The sequence below is a fragment of the Rutidosis leptorrhynchoides genome, chromosome 8, assembly GCF_046630445.1.
Source record: "Rutidosis leptorrhynchoides isolate AG116_Rl617_1_P2 chromosome 8, CSIRO_AGI_Rlap_v1, whole genome shotgun sequence".
Lineage (NCBI taxonomy): Eukaryota > Viridiplantae > Streptophyta > Magnoliopsida > Asterales > Asteraceae > Rutidosis > Rutidosis leptorrhynchoides.
In genome coordinates, this window is record NC_092340.1 from 23,621,718 (window position 1) to 23,645,807 (window position 24,090).

General features: G+C 32.3%; 1 protein-coding gene across 1 annotated transcript; it reads right to left on the bottom strand.

Moving 5' to 3' along the window:
* Positions 1-311: 311 nt before the first annotated feature.
* LOC139863228 (zinc finger BED domain-containing protein RICESLEEPER 2-like) lies at positions 312-7,976 on the bottom strand. The gene is made up of 2 exons (XM_071851870.1): positions 7,527-7,976; positions 312-389 (listed from the first exon to the last, which is right to left on the bottom strand). Exons 1-2 carry the CDS (start codon positions 7,974-7,976, stop codon positions 312-314), a joined length of 528 nt encoding a protein of 175 aa, XP_071707971.1.
* Between the last annotated feature and the right edge of the window lie 16,114 nt (positions 7,977-24,090).

Below are 24,090 nucleotides of genomic sequence, written 5' to 3' on the forward strand. Positions count from 1 at the left end.
ATATAGAAGCAACCCAGATCACTACCCTCTAAAATTGATCTTGCATATGAGTATTTATCATAGAAGGTGATTCGTACGTTTTTTAAAGGGAAAATTATATGAAAATGCATTGAACTTTTACTAAATTCCTATTGTATGCATTCAACTTTCAAATCTCATATTGTATACATTTAACTTTCTAAATTGTTCTATTCTATGTATTTAACCTGCTATAATAAGTAACCTTTCAGGTAACTTCAATTTCATTTTTAAGTATTTAAATTTTTGGTCCCTCATGTTTATAGATTTTAATTTCATTGGTCCCTTCATCATCATCCATTATCTTCATCGAGATAATGCCTACCATTCTCATCAAGCAAATATTGCATCTTCCCTTCAACTATACTTAACTGCAATTATTAACAAACAAAACACTACTATCATAAAACAAATAGCGAGTACAAATAGTGATTATTAAGTAGTTGTTTAAAATACATATACTCCCTCTGTCTCATTCCAATAGTCCACTTTTATTTTTCAAAGTCTTTTATATTAAACTTTGACTCAAAATATTTTTGTTTGTGTTATATATTATTCAATGAAATTTATATGAATGAATTAATATTTAAATGTGTTTTCATTAGTATAATTTTCATCAAATAATATATAACATAAATAAAGTTATTTTAGGTCAAAGTTGAGCAAAAAAAGAACTTAAAAGTCAAAACTAGACTATTGGAATGAGACAGAGGGAGTATGAGATTAGGGAACATAGTTGGGACATAGCTCATTGATTCCCTGCAAATTTGCATTCAGTGTGTTTATTATTTCTAAATTTTATAATTATAATTATAATTATAATTATATAAACATGGTTTTTAATAAAAATATAAATTTGCAAACATTGCCATTTATAATGAATTTGTGTTGCGGGATGGGTTCTTCGAATGCGGTGTGAGTATGATTTACTGACATTGTGGACGTTTGTTTTTATAGCGAACGGTGTTTGTGTTATCATTATTAGGGATCAAATGGCACTTTTTTAAGATTTGTCAAAACACATCTTTATCATGTAGTGACAACAGAATGGATTATACTTTAAGCTTCATTACTGTGTAGACCTTGGAGTATGAGTTTTTGACTATTTTCTCTTTATTTAAAATAAAAGTTTTAGATTTCCTCTAAAAGCTGGATAAGTTTTATGTATTATTCCTTTTGTTGTCAATCGACATTTTTTGTTTCATTGAAAATAATTTCGTTAAAGGTTAAGTTCGTTTGTATCTTTAAGAGGGATACGTATATAACAAATTCAAATAAGTGATTGTCACTAGTGAGCAAATAGTAAACTGGCATTAGCGAGTCCCGAGTTTGAGTCCGAGAATGAAGAGAGTGGATCTTAAAATTGATGACGTGGAAGGGATCCAAGCATTATATGGGTCAAACTCAAATTTTAATTATAATTCGTTAATGGAATCGTATATATCTTCTGGGTGGGTTATTAGAAGTAGCTGGTATAATTGGTTGACTTATTTGGTGATGATGAAGGTGAATTAATGATGAAGATGAAGATGATGAATGGATGATGATAAAGGGACCAATTAAATTAAAATTTACAAATATGAGGGACTAATAATGTAAATACCTAATGAAATGTTACCTATTATAGCAAGTTAAATACATACAATAGAACAATTTAAAAAGTTAAATGCATACAATAAGAAATTTAAAATTTAAATGCATACAATAGAAATTTGATGAAAGTTCAATGAATTTTCATATAATTTTCCCTTTTTTAAAAAGGAAAAGAAAAAAAATAAAAATAAAAATAAATCAAAACATGTGCTTATAATGTACTCCGTAATTTTATAAATTATAAAGTACATATAAAAGAACGACATATCACTTTTATTTATTTTGCAAATAATTTAGTGACTGGTGTATGGACATAGTTGGATTCTTAATGTTTAACAACACGTGCCCTACGATACGGGTACACATCTAATCGAATTGGCATGTGGGCACAAACCAAAGTGCAAATGGCAAAATGGGCTACGCAATCAAACAAATCACTTTTTTTTTCATTTGCTACTTGGAGTAATCAACACTAGAAAACAAAACTTAAAACAGCTTCTTGTTGGGGTTATAAACCAATCAGAATCAGAATCTAAAACATTCATGAATCATGAATGTAAGAGTAATATTTAACTTTATCCAAATTACTCTAGTAGTCTAATAAAGTACTCCTAATCATAACCATGAAGAAAAAAAAATATTATATCAATCATAAAGAAAATATGGAATAGACTTGATTTTTTTTCTTAAAAAAAACCACAAATCAAGTAGTCAACGGGATGAATTTACACATGTGTAAAGTTTAGATTTGAACAAGACTCAAAATTGCAAATGAGCTCAAAATTCTAAAAGGACTTTTTAATAATCTATTCTTTTACAAATTTTCTCATAAATCAAATTACAAAAATTATTAACCAAATACTCGTATCACAAATCAGTTTAGTATATACTAAAAAATTCAATGTCTATACGGGTGCATTTTTTAAGTTTTGAGCATCGACTTTAAATTCATGAGACGGCATTATGGTAAAAAGAGAATGATTTTCTATTTTTAGTCAGATATATACAATTTAATCGAGTTTTTTTTTTTTTTAACCTTATTAAAACCATTAACCATATATTTGTAAAAATTTAGCTGGTTAGCTCTTTATTATGTTCCTTTTGAAGTTGTCAATTTATAATGTCGTATAGTTCTTGATTGTTTTCACATACTTTTAAAGGAATGAAATTATGTATAAGATCTCCGAAATTTTTGGTCCTTAACAAAAAAACCCCCACTAATATCGACCTTGTTTCCGGCATGTGAGTGAATAACATGCATCCATGTGCAGGAACGCATGATAACTTATTTATTGCAATTCTGATAGACATATATGATAAAACTAGTGAAATTATTTGTGGAATCACGGGTTTATTTAAACGAAATAGTTTGATGATATGTTTTAGGTATTAAGTGAAGGTAAATCCTAAAGTCATTTAGTTTAATGACCCGTGGAACCACATAGTTCGACTAAGAAACTCGTCAGCTGAATATTTCATCAAACACCTAAAATGCATATTAAACAATCCACATCCAATCATAAGAGATAATATTGGTTGTCATTTTATTTTAAAAGTGTAAATTAAAATATAAATTTAGAATTGATTTCCTTATGTCTTGTTTTTATACCTTCCCGTACTCAATTCAAAATAATTATTAAAATAATTCAAAGTTATTTAATTTTAATAATTAAAATAATTATTAATAAAATTTAATACTGTAATAATAATTAATTAAATAAGATTTAATTTTAATTCAAAATTATTTAGATTAAGGACATCACCCACCATGCTTAGATTTTTTTTTTTTTAATTTTTTCCTAACAAAGGAATTAACCTAATAATGACATTATCATTATAGAATTTTAATAGAAACTATCGATAAAGCATATTTTCAGTTTGGCTAAATACTAAATAATCAAAGGTATTTTATATATGGGTTTAATTACCTTATACTATTTACGCCCGGAATGCAGGGCTCTGATTAGCCCAATTTTAATGTTCAACTTTCACAATTTTTATTTTTATTTTTTGCCTTTAAAGGTGAATTCTTTGGGAAAAAAATTGTAGATGACTATATTATTGTTTTCTATGAATTTGTTTGTGAAGAATTGTACACGACTATATTATTGATTCGGAGAATATACTTTTTTTAGCTCTAAGGATGGATTCTTTGATAAAAAAAATTGTAGGCAACTATGATTTTGGTTTCCGCAAAATCTAAGGGTGAATATTTTGGTCAAAAAATGTATACGACTATATTATTGATTTCGAAGTATATACTACGTATATATTACATATTTGAGGTTAAAAATTTTTGTTATCACAACATTAGAAAACATGAATAGCAAATATGTTTGATATTTGATACTTCATTTTTATTTTGCAACTAAATAATTTTTATCTTAATTTTAATGAGTAACATTTTAACAACGAATTATATGTTAATTATTTATGAAAATTCAATTTGATACATTAAAAAATGTGTGACAATCGCTCCAAATCCATATGGACAATACGTCATTCATTGATTTCATTGCGAGGTATTTGACCTCTATATGATACGTTTTGTAAACATTGCATTCTTTTGAAAAGGCACACCATAAATGAATATTTAAATCAAAGGTTTTCAACATCTGATGATTTCTACATATAGACAATCACTGTAAATAATAGTTTACAATAGTACTTCCGTTGACAATACAGTCAAAATAAGATACATGGTGATGATTTGGTGAATGCAACGTTTCCTTGAAAAATATGCCATGTATGACTCCATGCACATAGCTTGTCTAACATATAAGCAAACAGCGGAAGACTTCTAGGGAACCTGAGAATAAACATGCTTCAAGTGTCAACACAAAGGTTGGTGAGTTCATAGTTTTAATGTTGCGCATAATCTGTATATAAAGGTGGATCACAAAAGTTCAGTTGTTTTATTCAAAACGTTTATCAATAGGTTTTACATAAAAGGTGGATCACAAGATTTCAGTTGTTTCATCCAAAACGTTTATCAATCGGTTCTACAAAATTGAGCACCCTGGTAACTAAACTTTAATGTTTATATAATTTGTACCCTTTGTATAATCATCTTAATAATACACGCAAACCAACGTGTACGCTTCTCAAATAGCATACGTCCGTTAAAAGGCTAGTGCTCTAGCTCGGACGGGGATATCAAGCCCTATGGATCCATATATAACTACTCGCGCCCACCAGTTCTTATAACCGGCAGTTACTAGTTACCAAAGCTAAGGGATTTTCGGTTCAAACTCGGTGTAGAATTTAGTATGTACTTGTATCCATTGCGTTTAAAATAAAGTGCATGTATTCTCAGCCCAAAAATATATATTGCAAAAGCATTTAAAAAGGGAGCAAATGAAACTCACGCATATAAATCTAGTATTTTCAGTATTTATAAACAGTCGCATGTATTCTCAGCCCAAAAATATATTGAGTAAAAGGGATCATATGAAACTCACTGTTTAATATTGATATACAATATTGTAGGAAAGCACGTAGATGCATCGGAGATGATAAACACGAGGTTTGATTCACAAAAATACCCCCGAACATTACCCATAATTTTCTTGGCAATAACCCATAATTTTCTTAGCTCTAGCTCGCTTGGAAACCATTTTGAAAGTGACAAGCTCATAACCTCGTCGTAGTATTTTATGTATAATACTAATTAATAATAATAATAAGATTATTAATAATATTAATCTTAATAATAATAATAATAATAATAATAATAATAATAATAATAATAATAATAATAATAATAATAATAATAAAATAAATACGGAGTAATATGCATGTGTGTGTGTTAATGTGTCGAGCAAAATTCCATTTTATAGCATCAGGCCAGACTTTTGCCTCCATGCGATCGCATGGATTTATAGGCTTGTGGCCATGCGATCGCATGGCCTCACATTCCAGCTCACAAATTTTTGTTTTCTTGTTTGTCGACATAATATTAAATTAATATAAATATAATATATATAATTTATATAATTAATTATATATTATATTAAATTCACGTGCATAGTTGACTTGTAATTTTTGTTCCGATAAGTCGTACGTCATCACTCGACTTATGTTCCGGTTCCGATTTTTCGAATGTCCTTTCGTACCTTTAGAACACTTGCATTTTACGTTTCGTGTCACCTACCTTTGTCAAAATATAACCTTAAATTATTCATAAACTATACCACTCATAGTATAACTTAAACTTTCAAATGTTTTGGTCATTTACTTCTATAAATCATCGCCTCGCTATTTGTTAATATATATATAATATTTACATTTTCATTTTGAAATAGTGTTTTACTGTAGCAAAGTTCTGTAGCAAAGTCAATTTCACTGTAGCAAATAGTGATTTTCGAAAACACTGTAGCATTTTAAGTAATGTGGCAATTTGAAAACACTGTAGCAAATTAGTGTTTAACTGGTTCATCTTAAACGCTTTAGTTAACTTATCTAAATATCAATTGAATCAATAAACGAATGTTACTATCGTTTATTATATATATGTATATATCTTTTTAATATACATAAATCAGTTTTTAAATACACATTGGAAGTTATTTATAAATAAATTTTAATAATAAATATTTCAACTTATCATATACATTCAAATAGATATTTAAACCAATAAGTTTAATGTACGGTATCAAACAATTAATACATTGTTACCTTTTCATGTTATAGTATATATGTATCTATTTACATATAATTGTTCGCGAATCGTCGAAAACAACCGAAGGGTATTTAAATATATAAAAGTAATTCAAAAAATTTGAGATTCAGTTTTACAGACTTTGCTTATCGTGTCGGAAATGTTAATCATACAAAGATTAAGTTTAAATTTAGTCAAAATTTCTGGGTCATCACAAAATGTTACATTTTAAATTTGAATATTGGATGATTTGGTAATTTTCGCCCAGCGTAGCGAACAAGCTATTTCTCTTGTTTTATTCAATTCATATCCGTAACCCAAATTCATCATCATCGGAAAATAAAACCTAATTTTTTCCTTACGACAGTTATAAGAGCACGAGGTGTCCGTGTTCATTTTCCTGTATCCATTTTTCAGTGTCTATTTCAAGGTCGAAAATGGACCTTGAAATGTTTGAAGTGGGGTGTCTTTCGGTGTCCTAGATTCAAAGTCTCGGTGAGAGAATATATGACTTGGACCAATAACAAAATTAAATAATTAAAAAAAAACATAAAATCAAGTTTCACACCGTCGATTAGGGGTGTTCATCGGTTCGGTTTTCGGTTTTTCGGTTTTTCGGTTTATTCGGTTCGGTTTTTTCGGTTTTGAAACTTATAAAATCAAAACCAAAAACCAAACCAAAACCAAATTTAAATATCAAAATCAAAACCAAAACCAAAACCGGACCAAAAACCAAATTTAATTTCGGTTTGGTTTCGGTTAAAACCAAAAATCACTAAAAAAAAATATAATTCAAACTAGCATATAATTACTTGCACTTGCATATAAACATCAAAATACCATGAATTACATGGATTACATGGATTACACCATTTACATTACATATATTTTAGCCAATATAAGTAGAGTTTATGATGACAAAAGACCATATATTTAGTCATTAACTACCAATCTACTATCTTCAAGAGTTCTAACTTCAAGTCACGATTCCACTATCTACCATCTTCAAAAGACTTCTATGTACAAAATGCTTCCAACTTCAAGTCATGATTCCACCATCATCTATTCATCTACCATATTCAAAAGACTTCTATGTACAAAAGGTTTCAAAACTGAGCAGTAAGCATAAAACTGAGAAATAAATATAAAACTGTGCATAAATATAAGACTGTGCATAAATATAAATACACACGATACCTGAAACTCTGAGAGTAAGCTCATAAAAGTGGCGAAGAAAAGTTATCAATCTCTTTACATTATCCCAATCAGTTGATACTGGTACCCCATCCGCTACCCCATCTTGAAGGTCACACAAACATACATAATCCTCCTCCGCAAACTTATCAAACACATTTCTATACTCGATTGCTACAATCAACATTAAGTAAGTGGAGTTCCAACGTGTTGGAACGTCTAGGCATAAACACTTTTCACACTTGATCCCTTCCAACAAAGCAAAATTTTTGAACTTTTTACCCCTAACTGTTGACAATCTAACCCACCGAACAGCCTGTCTAATACGTTCAATTGAACCTTCCAAGCTTTTGAGGCCTTCTTGTACGATCAAATTCATAATATGTGCCATACATCTTACATGAGACCAGTCCCCCTCAAGAATACAACTATCACCCCACATCTTAAATTTGCTCTTTAAATATTCCAAAGCAGTATCATTGCTGCTAGCATTATCAACAGTAATAGTCATGATGTTCTTCAAATCTCATCCAGTTAAACAATTCTCAATGGCTTTTGCAATATCTACTCCTCGATGGCTAGTAATTGGACGAAAATTGATAATTTTTTTTTTTGCAATTTCCAATTATTATCGACATAATGCGCAGTCAGACACATGCAATTAATTCTTTGCACCGATGTCCATGTGTCGGTTGTCAAACAAATTCTAAGAGTAGATTCTTTAAGTTGATCTTTCAGTTTAGCCTTTTCATCAAGATATAACTGAAAACAATCTCTTGTAACTGTGGTTCGTGATGGAATATGAAGGTGTGGTTGGCAAACCCTCACGCATTTCCTAAAGCCTTCTTTCTCCACAAACATGAATGGCAATTCATCAATGATTATCATCTAAGCGAAAGCCTTCTTACATTTTTGTTTATCAAACTTCCAGTTCCGAAGACTAGTTTTACTCCTTCCAGTTTCAATATCACTAGTTGTATCAACTGTCAATTGTGACTGAATCAAGCCTTTGTTCGGATTTAAGTCACACCTCTTCACATGAGCTGCTAAAGTAGACGTTCCCGAGGTTGAATTGGCAACATAGTTGGCAGGACAATAAATACATTGAGCTCTAAGATTGTCATTATCATCATGATATTTGGTAAAATATTGCCATACCTCTGACCTTTCTTTAGATTTTCTTTTACGTTTACGAGTATTATTTTTAATTGTCGTATCTCTTCGTTTGTATTTTGTTCCTCATTAGCAGCAGACATTTTTCTAAGAACATTAAAAAAAAGTCAAATATTAACCACATAAAAATATATGTGAAATCCAATCAACTGTTAAACTAATAAACAATTAGACAAACTATCAAATGAATAAATTGTTAAACTAATAACTCGTGGAGTGGAGTCGTGGACTACTGGATCTATAAACAATTACTCCGTATTTGCTGAACTATTAAACAAATCAAGCTTATAAAGAAAACTAAATAACTCGTTGACTAGATGTACATTGTAGTATTCTACACACTATTAAATAATAACCTATTAACAAATCAAAGCTTTGAAGTATGAATCACATAATATAAATATAAATTTCTTTTATGGTTTGTTCACAATAATATGTATTACAAGAATCAGAGAGTAAGTATCTAACCTTATGAAGAAGAATCAAGGGTTGAATGTTGAGGAAGAAGATCAATGACTATCGTAGCATTTTTTTTGTTTTTCAATCGGGTAGGTGTGTGAGCGGCTAGGGTTTGTGAGAATTTGGGAGAGAACATAGAAAATTAGGAATAAGTGTTTATTATGTAGTAATATTAATATATTAATATTATTAATATTACTAATACTCCGTACTTTGTCATTTTAATTTTAACCACTAACACCAAAAGTTCTACCTAGTCAATAAAAAATTGGGCCTTGCCCACTTGCCCAATAGTCCAAATACTAGTTTAATAAGAATAAAAATAATACATAAATCTAATATAAATATAAATATACATTATAAATGTAAATATAAATATATTAATGTTTTTTAATTTGAATTCGGTTTCTAATTCGGTTTTCGGTTAACCAAATTTAGAATTTTCAAAACCAAAAACCAAACCGAAAATCGAATTATAAATTCGGTTTCGGTTTCAATCGATCCGAAAACCGTTTAAAAAATTTGGTTTGGTTTTTTTGGGTTTGGATTCAGTTCGATATTCGAATTTTTCGGTTTCAAACCAAATGGTGCACACCCCTACCGTCGATAGGCCGACGACGAAGAACCGACAGCGGAATAGACGACAACCGACGGTGGGACGGTATCCAAATTTCCAGCGTTGATGAGCGATTCTTCGAGCGACGATGTGGATATCGTGTGCTCTAACAACCATAAAATCTAAAGGGCATATATATATTATCTGTTCCAATCGCAAATCGCAAGAAATCCATCCAATGGCAGCAAATCGTAAGAATTGAAAAATCAGTGCAATCGCAATCGTTGGATTAGAATAGACGTGAATAGGAAGCACTAACTATAAAATAAAATAAAATGGAAGGGTATTTGAATTGAAATCAGGTCGGGTCCAATGACGGGGGATAATAGGGGTTAGAGGGGGCTATGGCCACCTCACAAGTAAGACTTAGAGCTATGAAATTCATATTGGTATAACTAACAAATAGATAACATTTACCCTTTTGGCCCCTCATAAATAAAAGAACTAACATTAATACATCAATATATTGATATATGTCATATTTACTTTTATCTATATTTCATAAACTTCAATTTTATTTTAAACTCTACGTATCAAATCGCCATTGTTTGGAAAAACACAAAAAATAAAAAAGATAACAATAATAAGTACAAGTATTTTGAGTATTATATAACGGTTCAACAATGAATATAATTAATAATAATGATAAATGTGAAGTTGTGATGTGGTACAGCGATTGGTGGCCTGCCTCCTTTAGGAGAGGTCAGGAGTTCGACCCCGGTTGGCTACATAATAACCCACAATTTCATCTCTGCCATGAAGTTTCACCCATGGCACCTTTCCCACATCGCGTTGGAGGGTAAAGGGGAGGGGGGTTTTTTACCGCCCATGCCCCGTATGGGATTGGTGCGGGTTTCCTCCTGAACATGCAGTTGGAGAACGGGTATAACTGTGTAGGAGACGAACGCGTGGGTGGTGTAAGTTCTTGTTAGCATGTCTAAACTATTATCCATAGAAAACATGATTAACATAAACTTGAAAGTTTCAAAAAATCGATATATAATACATTTTAGTCGTTTTTGTTAATGGTAAGTTTGTAATACGTTAATATATATTATGTAATTCGGCTCAATTAAGAAACTGATTCAGGGTGGAAAACCTTCCTTTATTGCTTTGCAAGAGACGAAGCTAAATCTCGTTAATGATTCCTGGATTCATAACTTATGGGGAGGTCCAGATTGTGATTTTATTCAACAGACAAAGATAGGCACTTGTTGGGAAGAGAGGATCGCCTGGACATTGGTGAAATGTCCCGTTCATATTGATTATAAACGTTCCATATTAATTGATTTCGTTGCGAGTTTTTGACCTCTATATGAGACGTTTTTCAAAGACTGCATTCGATTTTAAAACAAACCATAACCTTTAAAATATTACGACGATTATCAAATAATGATAATCTAAAATATAGCGTTTTTCACACGACCATTACATAATGGTTTACAATAATATTACACATTAACATAAGTCTTCGAATGCAGTTTTTAAACAATATTATACAAGCATGGACTCCAAATCTTGTCCTTAATTTAGTATGCAACAGCGGAAATACTTAAAATGTCAACAAAATTGTTGGTGAGTTATAGGTTTAACCTACATATTATCAAATCATAATAATAGACCACAAGATTTCATTTTTATAACACATCTCATATCAGGCATTTCGCAAACTGCATAGAGATAAAAATCATTCATATGTTGAACACCTGGTAACCGACCTTAACAAGATGCATATAGAATATCCCTATCATTCCGGGACTGTCATCGGATATGATAAATCGAAGTACTAAAGCATCCGTAACTCGGATGAGGCTTGTTGGGCCAAATAGATCTATCTTTAGGATTCGCATCAATTAGGGGCCATTTCCCTAATTCTTAGGCTACCAAGCTAAAAAGGGGCATATTCGGTTCGATAATCCAACATAGAAAGTATTTTCAATTACTTGTGTCTATTTTGTAAAACATTTATAAAATCGCATGTATTCTCATCCCAAAAAAATAATAGATTTTAAAAGTGGGACTATAACTCACTTTCACAGATTTTTACTTCGTCGGGAAGTAAGACTTGGCCACTGGTCGATTCACGAACCTATAATAAATATGTACATATATATCAAAGTATGTTCAAAATATATTTACAACATTTTTAATATGTTTTACTATTTTAAGTTTATTAAGTCAGCTGTCCTCGTTAGTAACCTACAACTAGTGGTCCACAGTTAGATGTACAGAAATAAATCGATATATATTATCTTGAATCAATCCACGACCCAGTGTATACACGTCTCAGGCTAGATCACAACTCAAAGTATACGTATTTTTGGAATCAACCTCAACCCTGTATAGCTAACTCCAACATTACTGCATATAGAGTGTCTATGGTTGTTCCAAATAATATATATACATGGGTCGATATGATATGTCAAAACATTTGCATACGTGTCTATGGTATCCCAAGATTACATATTACATAATATATTAGAATACATGTATAATACAATAAGTTAGCTAGGATTTGATTAATATAGATTTGTTACCAATTTTCACGTAGCTACAACAAGCTAAAATTATCCAATATTGTTTTACCCATAACTTCTTCGTTTTAAATCCGTTTTGAGTGAATCAAGTTGCTATGGTTTCATATTGAACTTAAGTTTATGAATCTGAACAGAAAAAGTATAAGTTTATAGTAAGAAATACAGATTACAAGTCGTTTTTGTAAAGGTAGTCATTTCAGTCGAAAGAACGACGTCTAGATGACCATTTTGGAAAACATACTTCCACTTTGAGTTTAACCATGATTTTTGGATATAGTTTCATGTTCATAAGAAAAATCATTTTCCCAGAAGAACAACTTTTAAATCAAAGTTTATCATAGTTTTTAATTAACTAACCCAAAACAGCCCGCGGTGTTACTACGACAGCGTATGTCCGGTTTTACGGTGTTTTTCGTGTTTTCAAGTTTTAAATCATTAAGTTAGCATATCATATAGATATAGAACATGTGTTTAGTTTATTTTAAAAGTCAAGTTATAAGGATTAACTTTATTTGCAAACAAGTTTAGAATTAACTAAACTATGTTCTAGTGATTACAAGTTTAAATCTTCGAATAAGATAGTTTTATATGTATGAATTGAATGATGTTATGAACATCATTACTACCTTAATTTTAGTAGGTAAACCTACTAGAAATGAGAAAAATAGATCTAGCTTCAAAGGATCCTTGGATGGCTTGAAAGTTCTTGAAGCAGAATCATGACACGAAAACAAGTTCAAGTAAGATTTCCACTCGAAATAAGATTGTTATAGTTACAGAAATTGAATCAAAGTTTGAATATGAGTATTACCTTGTATTAGAAAGATATCTTACTGTAAATAAGAAAGTTTTCTTGAGGTTGGATGATCAATTTACAAGATTGGAAGTAAGATAGCAAACTTGGAAGTATTCTTGATTTTATGAAACTAGAACTTATAGAATTTATGAAGAACACTTAGAACTTGAAGATAGAACTTGAGAGAGATCAATTAGATGAAGAAAATTGAAGAATGAAAGTGTTTGTAGGTGTTTTTAGTCATTGGTATATGGATTAGATATAAAGGATGTGTAATTTTGTTTACATGTAAATAAGTCATGAATGATTACTAATATTTTTGTAATTTTATGAGATATTTCATGCTAGTTTCCAAATGATGGTTCCCACATGTGTTAGGTGACTCACATGGGCTTCTAAGAGCTGATCATTGGAGTGTATATACTAATAGTACATACATCTAAAAGCTGTGTATTGTACGAGTACGAATACGGGTGCATACGAGTAGAATTGTTGATGAAACTGAACGAGGATGTAATTGTAAGCATTTTTGGTAAGTAGAAGTATTTTGATAAGTGTCTTGAAGTCTTTCAAAAGTGTATGAATACATATTAAAACACTACATGTATATACATTTTAACTGAGTCGTTAAATCATCGTTAGTCGTTACATGAAAATGTTGTTTTGAAACCTTTAGGTTAACGATCTTGTTAAATGTTGTTAACCCATTGTTTATTATATCTAATGAGATGTTAAATAATTACATTATCATGATATTATGATGTATGAATATATCTTAACATGATATATATACATTAAAATGTCGTTACAATGATAATCGTTACATATATGCCTCGATTCAAAATTCTTAAGTTAGTAGGCTTGTTTTACATATGTAGTTCATTATTAACATACTTAATTATATATATAATTATCATTTTATCATGTTAAATATAGTGTAATAATATCTTAATATGATACATATGTTTTTAGTAAGACGTTGTAATAACGATAATCGTTATATATATCGTTTAGAGTTTCTTAACTTAGTAGTCTCATTTTTATGTATATAACACATTGTTAATATACATATGGAGATACTTACTTATCATAATCTCATGTTAACTATATGTATATCCATATATATATATATATTGTCATGTCGTTTTTACAAGTTTTAACATTCGTGAATCGCCGGTCAACTTGGGTGGTCAATTGTCTACATGAAACTCATTTCAAATAACCAAGTCTTAATAAGTTTGATTGCTTAACATGTTTAAAAAATTTAATCATGTAAATAACAATTTCATTTAATATATATAAACATGGAAAAGTTCGGGTCACTACAGTACCTACCCGTTAAATAAATTTCGTCCCGAAATTTTAAGCAGTTGGAGGTGTTGACGTATCTTCTGGAAATAAGTGCGGGTATTTCTTCTTCATATGATCTTCTCGTTCCCAGGTGAACTCGGGTCGTCTACGAGCATTCCATTGAACCTTAACAATTGGTATCTTGTTTTGCTTGAGCCTTTTAACCTCACGATCCATTATCTCGACGGATTCTTCAATGAATTGTAGTTTTTCATTGATTTTAATTTTATCTAAAGGAATAGTGAGATCTTCTTTATCTAAGCACTTCTTCAGATTCGAGACGTGAAAGGTATTATGTACATTGGCGAGTTGTTGAGGTAATTCAAGTCGGTAGGCTACTGGTCCGACACGATCTAAAATCTTGAATGGTCCAATGTATCTTGGATTTAGTTTCCCCCGTTTACCAAATCGAACAACGCCTTTCCAAGTCGAAACCTTAAGCATGACCATCTCCCCAATTTCAAATTCTATATCTTTCCTTTTAAGGTCCGCGTAGCTCTTTTGTCGACTCTGAGCGGTTTTCAACCGTTGTTGAATTTGGATGATTTTCTCTGTAGTTTCTTGGATTATATCCGGACCCGTAATCTATCTATCCCCCAATTCATTCCAACAAATTGGAGATCTTCACTTTCTACCATAAAGTGCTTCGAGCGGTGCCATTTCGATACTCGAGTGGTAACTATTGTTGTAGGAAAATTCTGCTAATGGTAGATGTCGATCCCAACCGTTTCCAAAATCAATAACACATGCTCGTAACATGTCTTCAACAGTCTGTATCGTTCTTTCGCTCTGCCCATCGGTTTGTGGATGATAGGCAGTACTCATGTCTAGACGAGTTCCCAATGCTTGTTGTAATGTCTGCCAAAACCTTGAAACAAATCTGCCATCTCTATTAGAGATAATAGAGATTGGTATTCCATGTGTAGAGACAACTTCCTTTAAGTATAATCTCGCCAACTTCTCCATTTTATCATCTTCTCTCATTGGCAGAAAGTGTGCTGACTTGGTGAAACGATCGACTATTACCCAAATAGTATCATAACCACTTGCAGTCCTTGGCAATTTAGTAATGAAATCCATGGTAATGTTTTCCCATTTTCATTCTGGGATTTCGGGTTGTTGAAGTAGACCTGATGGTTTTTGATGTTCAGCTTTGACCTTAGAACACGTCAAACATTCTCCTACGTATCTAGCAATATCGGCTTTCATACCCGGCCACCAAAAGTGTTTCTTGAGATCTTTGTACATCTTCCCCGCTCCAGGATGTATTGAATATCTGGTTTTATGTGCTTCCTTAAGTACCTTTTCTCTCACATCTCCAAACTTTGGTACCCAAATTCTTTCAGCCCTATATCGGGTTCCGTCTTCCCGAATATTAAGATGTTTCTCCGATCCTTTGGGTATTTCATTCATCAACTTTCCTTCTTTTACAACTCCCAGCTGCGCCTCCTTTATTTGAGTAGTAAGGTTAGTACGAATAATTATATTCATAGCTTTTACCCGCATTGGTTCTCTGTCCTTTCTACTCAAAGCGTCGGCTACCACATTTGCCTTCCCCGGGTGGTAACGAATCTCGAAATCATAATCATTCAATAACTTAATCCACCTACGCTGCCTCATGTTCAGTTGTTTCTGATTAAATATATGTTGGAGACTTTTGTGGTCAGTATATATGATACTTTTGACCCCATATAAGTAGTGCCTCCAAGTCTTTAATGCAAAAACAACAGCGCCCAATTCCAAATCGTGAGTCGTATAATTTTGCTCGTGAATCTTCAATTGTCTGGACGCATAAGCAATTACCTTCGTTCGTTGCATTAATACACAACCGAGGCCTTGATTTGAGGCATCACAATATATCACAAAATCATCATTCCCTTCAGGCAATGACAATATAGGTGTCGTAGTTAACTTTTTCTTCAACAATTGAAACGCTTTCTCCTGCTCATCCTTCCATTCAAATTTCTTCCCTTTATGCGTTAATGCAGTCAAGGGTTTTGCTATTTTGGAAAACATTTGGATGAACCTTCTGTAGTAACCAGCCAGTCCTAAAAATTAGCGTATATGCTTCGGAGTTTCGGGGTTTCCCACTTTTCAACGGTTTCAATCTTTGTCGGATCCACTTGAATACCTTCTTTGTTCACTATGTGACCGAGGAATAGAACTTATTCAAACCAAAATGCACACTTTGAAAACTTAGCGTACAGTTTTTCTTTCCTCAACAACTCTAGTACTTTTCTCAAATGTTCTTCGTGCTCTTGATCATTCTTTGAGTAAATAAGTATGTCATCAATAAAAACAATGACAAACTTGTCAAGGTATGGTCCACACACTCGGTTCATGAGGTCCATGAACACAGCTGGTGCGTTAGTCAACCCAAACGGTATAACCATAAACTCGTAATGACTGTAACGCGTCTTGAAAGCAGTCTTCGGAATATCATCCTCCTTCACCCGCATTTGATGATACCCAGAACGTAAATCAATCTTCGAATAAACTGAAGAGCCTTGTAGTTGATCAAATAAGTCGTCGATTCTTGGTAGTGGATAACGATTCTTGATGGTAAGTTTGTTCAACTCTCGGTAGTCAATACACAACCTGAATGTACCATCCTTCTTTTTGACAAACAAAACAGGAGCTCCCCTTTGTGATGTACTTGGTCGTATAAAACCACGCTCTAAAAGTTCTTATAGTTGGCTTTGAAGTTCTTTCATTTCACTGGGTGCGAGTCTGTATGGAGCACGAGCTATTGTTGCAGCTCCTGGTACGAGATCTATTTGAAATTCAACAGATCGATGTGGAGGTAGTCTCGGTAATTCTTTCGGAAATACATCGGGAAATTCTTTTGCGACGGGAACATCATTGATGTTCTTTTCTTCGAGTTTGACTTCTTCGATGTGTGCTAGAACGGCATAGCAACATTTTCTTATTAGTTTTTGCGCCTTCAAATTACTGATAAGATTTAGCTTCGCATTGCTCTTTTCTCCGTACACCATTATAGGTTTTCCTTTTTCTCGTACAATGCGAATTGCATTTTTGTAACATACGATTTTCGCTCTCTCCTTTTTCAACCAGTCCATGCCGATTATCACATCAAAACTCCCTAACTCTACTGGTATCAAATCAATCTTAAACGTTTCGCTAACCAGTTAAATTTCTCGATTCCGACATATTTTATCTGCCGAAATTAATTTACCGTTTGCTAATTCGAGTAAAAATTTATTATTCATAGGCGTCAATGGACCACTTAATTTAGCACAAAAATCTCTACTCATATAACTTCTATCCGCACCCGAATCAAATAAAACATAAGCAGGTTTTTCATCGATAAGAAACGTACCCGTAACAAGCTCCGGATCTTCCTGCGCTTCTTCCGCATTAATGTTAAAAACTCTCCCACAGCTTTGCCCATTATTATTTCCCTGATTTGGACACGCAGTTTTGTAGTGGCCCTTCTTCCCGCATCCATAACAAATAATGTGGGCATTACTTGTTCCTTTACCCGATGGTCCATAAATTTCACACTTCGTTGTATCATGACCCTTTCTATTACATTTAGTACATGTTGCTAGACAAAAAGTAGTTGGATGGTACCCTTCACACCTTAGACACGAAATTTTCTGATTTTGATTACCAGTGTTGTTATTGAGATTGTTGATGGGATTTTTGTTGTTGCGGTTGGTATTGTGGTTGGGATGATTGTTGTAGTTGTTGTTGTTGGAATGGTTTTTGTTGCGTTTATTGTTGTGAAAAATGGTGCGATTGTGGTTGTGATTGTCGTATTGATTGTTGAAATTGTGACTCTTGTCACTGGGTTCTTCCCACTTTCTCTTGACTTATTTCATTTTGGCCTCCTCGACCGCCTGCTCTTTAATCCTTCCCTCGATCTGGTTTATAATTTTGTGAGCCATTCGGCTTGCCTTTTGCATTGAAGTGGGAGCACTTGCACTCACATCCTCCTGAATTCTCTCTGGTAACCCCTTTACAAATGCATCGATCTGCTCTTCTTCGTCTTCGAACACTCTTGGGCACAATAAACACAACTCGGTGAATCGTCGTTCGTATGTGGTGATATCGAATCCCTTCGTTCGTAATTCTCTAAGCTCTGTCTTGAGCTTATTGACTTCGTTTCTGGGATGGTACTGCTAGTTCATCAAGTGTTTGAATGCTGACCACGGTACTGCGTAAGCAGCATCTTGCCCCACTTGTTCGAGATAGGTATTCCACCATGTTAACGCAGTACCTGTGAAGGTATGCGTGGCGTACTTTACCTTATCTTCCTCAGCACATTTTCTTATAGCAAACACAGATTCGACCTTTTCGGTCCATCGTTTCAGTCCGACTGGTCCTTCAGTTCCATCGAATTCCAGAGGTTTACAGGCAGTGAAAGCCTTGTAGAAGCATCCTACACGGTTTCCTGTGGAGTTAACTCCACTGCTAGACCCTGAGTTATTGTTGTTTTGCATTGCAGCCTGTACTGCGGCTATATTTGCTGCAAGGAAAGCACAGAAGTCTTCCTCACTCATGTTCAAGTTCTGACGAGTAGTCGGTGTCATTTCCTTCAAAAATAGCCAAAAGAATTAAGTTAATCATATAGAATATTAAGAGTAGTCAATAGTATTCCGTAGCATAATATGAACTCATTTATAAAAGCTTTTTCTTCATATTAGTATTTTATAAGTTTTAATTAGGATAATACCTACCCGTTAAGTTCATACTTAGTAGCTAACATACAATTCAACTACTACAATTCTATATGAAAAACTGATTATAATAATATTTCACATTCAAACTTTTATACAATATTTTGCAAACTTACAATACCGCTATTTTACATATAGCATGAAATATAGCACATAAAAACTCTGATACAAAACAGTTGCGAAGACAATTCTAGTTAATACGCAAGTCGTTCAACAAAGGCAATAAAGACACGTAATTCATACGTCCAGAAACAAGTCATGCATTCTGGTTTTACTAAGACTACTTCCCATCCTTGGTCTTGTGGAACATAACTATTGTGACCGTTGACAAGACAGCATGTTGTAATGTCATCAAAAGGACGAGGGTTTCGTAATGTCCAACAGCCCCGTAATAATCTAAAAACCCTGTTTCTCACCCCAACTACTGAATCCGTCACTTGTGGGAAGGTTTTATTTAAAAGTTGCAATTCGATGTTCTTTTTCTCACTTTGGTAAGAAGCGAGCATCACTAACCTGTAAGCATAATATGCTTCCTTATGTTGCATGTTAGAAGCTCTTTCTAATTCACGAAATCCTATGTTGGGATATGTTGAGTCAAAATAGGTTCTTAACTCGTAGCGTAAAATTGCATTTGGGTTCCCCGCATTTAACGCTTTAAAGAAAACACGGCGTCACTTACGGTCTCCCCAATGTGATATACCCCACCTATCAAAGGAAAGCCTTTTATAAACTAGGGCATTTCTGGAAAGTCTTTCAAATGTTTGACAAGTTAATTTTGCCATAATTAATTGTGCTGATGAATTCTGACCGACTCTAGACAAGATTTCCTCAATCATATCCTCTGGTAGATCTTCTAAAATATTCGGTTGTCTACCCTTAACGTCCATTTTGTTTTTATACTGTAAAATAGACAAGGATTAGATTCGCAAAAGATAATTAACAAACAATACAAGCAATTTTTACATAGAACATAAAAGTACAAGCACACTACAATACATTTAATACACAACATGATTACAACCCTCTAATCTGAATCACTGGTTTCTTCTTCTTCGGACTTGGTTCTTTTTCCTAATTTTCTAGTGATATATGGTGTTCCTCTAATACGAGCCGTCGTTCTCCACAATGGTTTAGAAAAACCTGGTGGTTTAGAGGTTCCCGGGTTATTGTTACAATTTAAGAAATACGGATATTGCCGATACATATAAAGTTCATCGGGGTTGGAATCAGGTTTCTCTATTTTTATACCTTTTCCCTTATTATTTTCTTTTGCTTTATTAAATTGGGTCGACATAATTTCTATAACATCATCGGAATCCTCATCGGGATTCGATTCATCGGAAAATTGGTAATCTTTCCAATGTTTTGCTTCCTAGGCGGAAACACCATTGACCATTATTAACTTTGGTCCGTTGGTTGAGGATTTTCTTTTATTTAATCGAATTACTGTAGGTATCAATATTTCTTCCTCCGAAAACTCTTCTTCTTCCGGTTCCTCCTCTTCCGGTTCCTCTTCTTCCGGTTCCTCCTCTACCGGTTCTTCTTCGGGAATTTGTGAATCTTCCCAAAATATATTCGACTCTTCATTATTATTAGGTGAATCGATGAGATTTGTACTAGAGGTACACATCTATCACACAATATCAAATACGTTAAGAGATTACTATATCACATAATATTTACATGTTAATAATATATAGTTTTCAACAAAAAATGTTAAGCAATCGTTTTTGAAGAAAAACACTGTCGAAGTTCAGACTCAATAATGCATCCTAACAAACTCGGTAAGACACACTAATGCAAAAATTCTGGTTCTCTAAGACCAACGCTCGGATACCAACTGAAATGTCCCGTTCATATTGATTATAAACGTTCCATATTAATTGATTTCGTTGCGAGGTTTTGACCTCTATATGAGACGTTTTTCAAAGACTGCATTCGATTTTAAAACAAACCATAACCTTTAAAATATTACGACGATTATCAAATAATGATAATCTAAAATATAGCATTTTTCACACGACCATTACATAATGGTTTACAATAATATTACACATCAACATAAGTCTTCGAATGCAGTTTTTAAACAATATTATACAAGCATGTACTCTAAATCTTGTCCTTAATTTAGTATGCAACAGCGGAAGCTCTTAATAATCACCTGAGAATAAACATACTTAAAACGTCAACAAAATTGTTGGTGAGTTATAGGTTTAACCTACATATTATCAAATCATAATAATAGACCACAAGATTTCATTTTTATAACACATCTCATATCAGCCATTTTGCAAACTGCATAGAGATAAAAATCATTCATATGTTGAACACCTGGTAACCGACCTTAACAAGATACATATAGAATATCCCCATCATTCCGGGACTCTCATCGGATATGATAAATCGAAGTACTAAAGCATCCGTAACTCGGATGAGGCTTGTTGGGCCAAATAGATCTATCTTTAGGATTAGCGTCAATTAGGGGCCATTTCCCTAATTCTTAGGCAACCAAGCTATAAAGGGGCATATTCGGTTCGATAATCCAACATAGAAAGTATTTTCAATTACTTGTGTCTATTTTGTAAAACATTTATAAAATCGCATGTATTCTCATCCCAAAAAATAATAATAGATTTTAAAAGTGGGACTATAACTCACTTTCACAGATTTTTACTTCGTCGGGAAGTAAGACTTGGCCACTGATCGATTTATGAACCTATAATAAATATGTACATATATATCAAAGTATGTTCAAAATATATTTACAACATTTTTAATACGTTTTTCTGTTTTAGGTTTATTAAGTCAGTTGTCCTCGTTAGTAACCTACAACTAGTTGTCCACAGTTAGATGTACAGAAATAAATCGATATATATTATCTTGAATCAATCCACGACCCAGTGTATACACGTCTCAGGCTAGATCACAACTCAAAGTATATCTATTTTTGGAATCAACCTCAACCCTGTATAGCTAACTCCAACATTACTGCATATAGAGTGTCTATGGTTGTTCCAAATAATATATATACATGGGTCGATATGATATGTCAAAACATTTGCATACGTATCTATAGTATCCCAAGATTACATAATATATTAGAATACATGTATAATACAATAAGTTAGCTAGGATTTGATTAATATAGATTTGTTACCAATTTTCACGTAGCTACAACAAGCAAAAATTATCCAATATTGTTTTACCCATAACTTCTTCGTTTTAAATCCGTTTTGAGTGAATCAAGTTGCTATGGTTTCTTATTGAACTTAAGTTTATGAATCTGAACATAAAAAATATAAGTTTATAGTCGGAAATACAGATTACAAGTTGTTTTTGTAAAGGTAGTCATTTCAGTCGAAAGAACGACGTCTAGATGACCATTTTGGAAAACATACTTCCACTTTGAGTTTAACCATGATTTTTGGATATAGTTTCATGTTCATAAGAAAAATCATTTTCCCAGAAGAAAAACTTTTAAATCAAAGTTTATCATAGTTTTTAATTAACTAACCCAAAACAGCCCGCGGTGTTACTACGACGGCGTATGTCCGGTTTTACGGTGTTTTTCGTATTTCCAAGTTTTAAATCATTAAGTTAGCATATCATATAGATATAGAACATGTGTTTAGTTTATTTTAAAAGTCAAGTTAGAAGGATTAACTTTATTTGCGAACAAGTTTAGAATTAACTAAACTATGTTCTAGTGATTACAAGTTTAAATCTTCGAATAAGATAGTTTTATATGTATGAATCGAATGATGTTATGAACATCATTACTACCTTAATTTTAGTAGGTAAACCTACTGGAAATGATAAAAATATATCTAGCTTCAAAGGATCCTTGGATGGCTTGAAAGTTCTTGAAGAAGAATCATGACACGAAAACAAGTTCATGTAAGATTTCCACTCGAAATAAGATTGTTATAGTTATAGAAATTGAATCAAAGTTTGAATATGAGTATTACCTTGTATTAGAAAGATATCTTATTGTAAATAAGAAAGATTTCTTGAGGTTGGATGATTACTTTACAAGATTGGAAGTAAGATAGCAAACTTGGAAGTATTCTTGATTTTATGAAACTAGAACTTATAGAATTTATGAAGAACACTTAGAACTTGAAGATAGAACTTGAGAGAGATCAATTAGATGAAGAAAATTGAAGAATGAAAGTGTTTGTAGGTGTTTTTGGTCGTTGGTATATGGATTAGATATAAAGGATGTGTAATTTTGTTTACTTGTAAATAAGTCATGAATGATTACTAATATTTTTGTAATTTTATGAGATATTTCATGCTAGTTGCCAAATGATGGTTCCCACATGTGTTAGGTGACTCATATGGGCTACTAAGAGCTGATCATTGGAGTGTATATACCAATAGTACATACATCTAAAAGCTATGTGTGATGACCCGGAAATTTCTGACCAAATTTAAACTTTATCTTTAAATGATTTAATGTTTTAGACACGATAAGCAAAGTCTGTAAAATCGAATCTCAAAATTTTTGAACTATTCAAGTACCCTTCGGTTGTTCTCAACGAATCGCAAACCATTATATGTAAATAGATACATATATATACTATAACTTGAAAACGTAACAAAGTTTTAATTGTTTAATACCGTACATTAAACCTATTGGTTTAAATATTTATTTGAATATATATGATAAGTTGGAATATTAATTGTATGAATAACTTGCGACGTATATTTAAAACGTGTTTATGAATGTTGAAAATATATATTAACTTGGTCATAAAACGATTTGTTATTATATATATATATATATATATATATATATATATCAACAAATAGCGAGACAATGATTTATAGAAGTAAATGACCAAAACACTCGAAAGTTTAAGATACACTTTGAATGATATAGTTTATTGATAATTTAAGACTATATTTTGACAAAGGTACGAGTCACAAAACGTAAATTGCGAGTTTTCTAAGCGTACGAAAATGCGTTCGAGAAACCGGAACCGGGA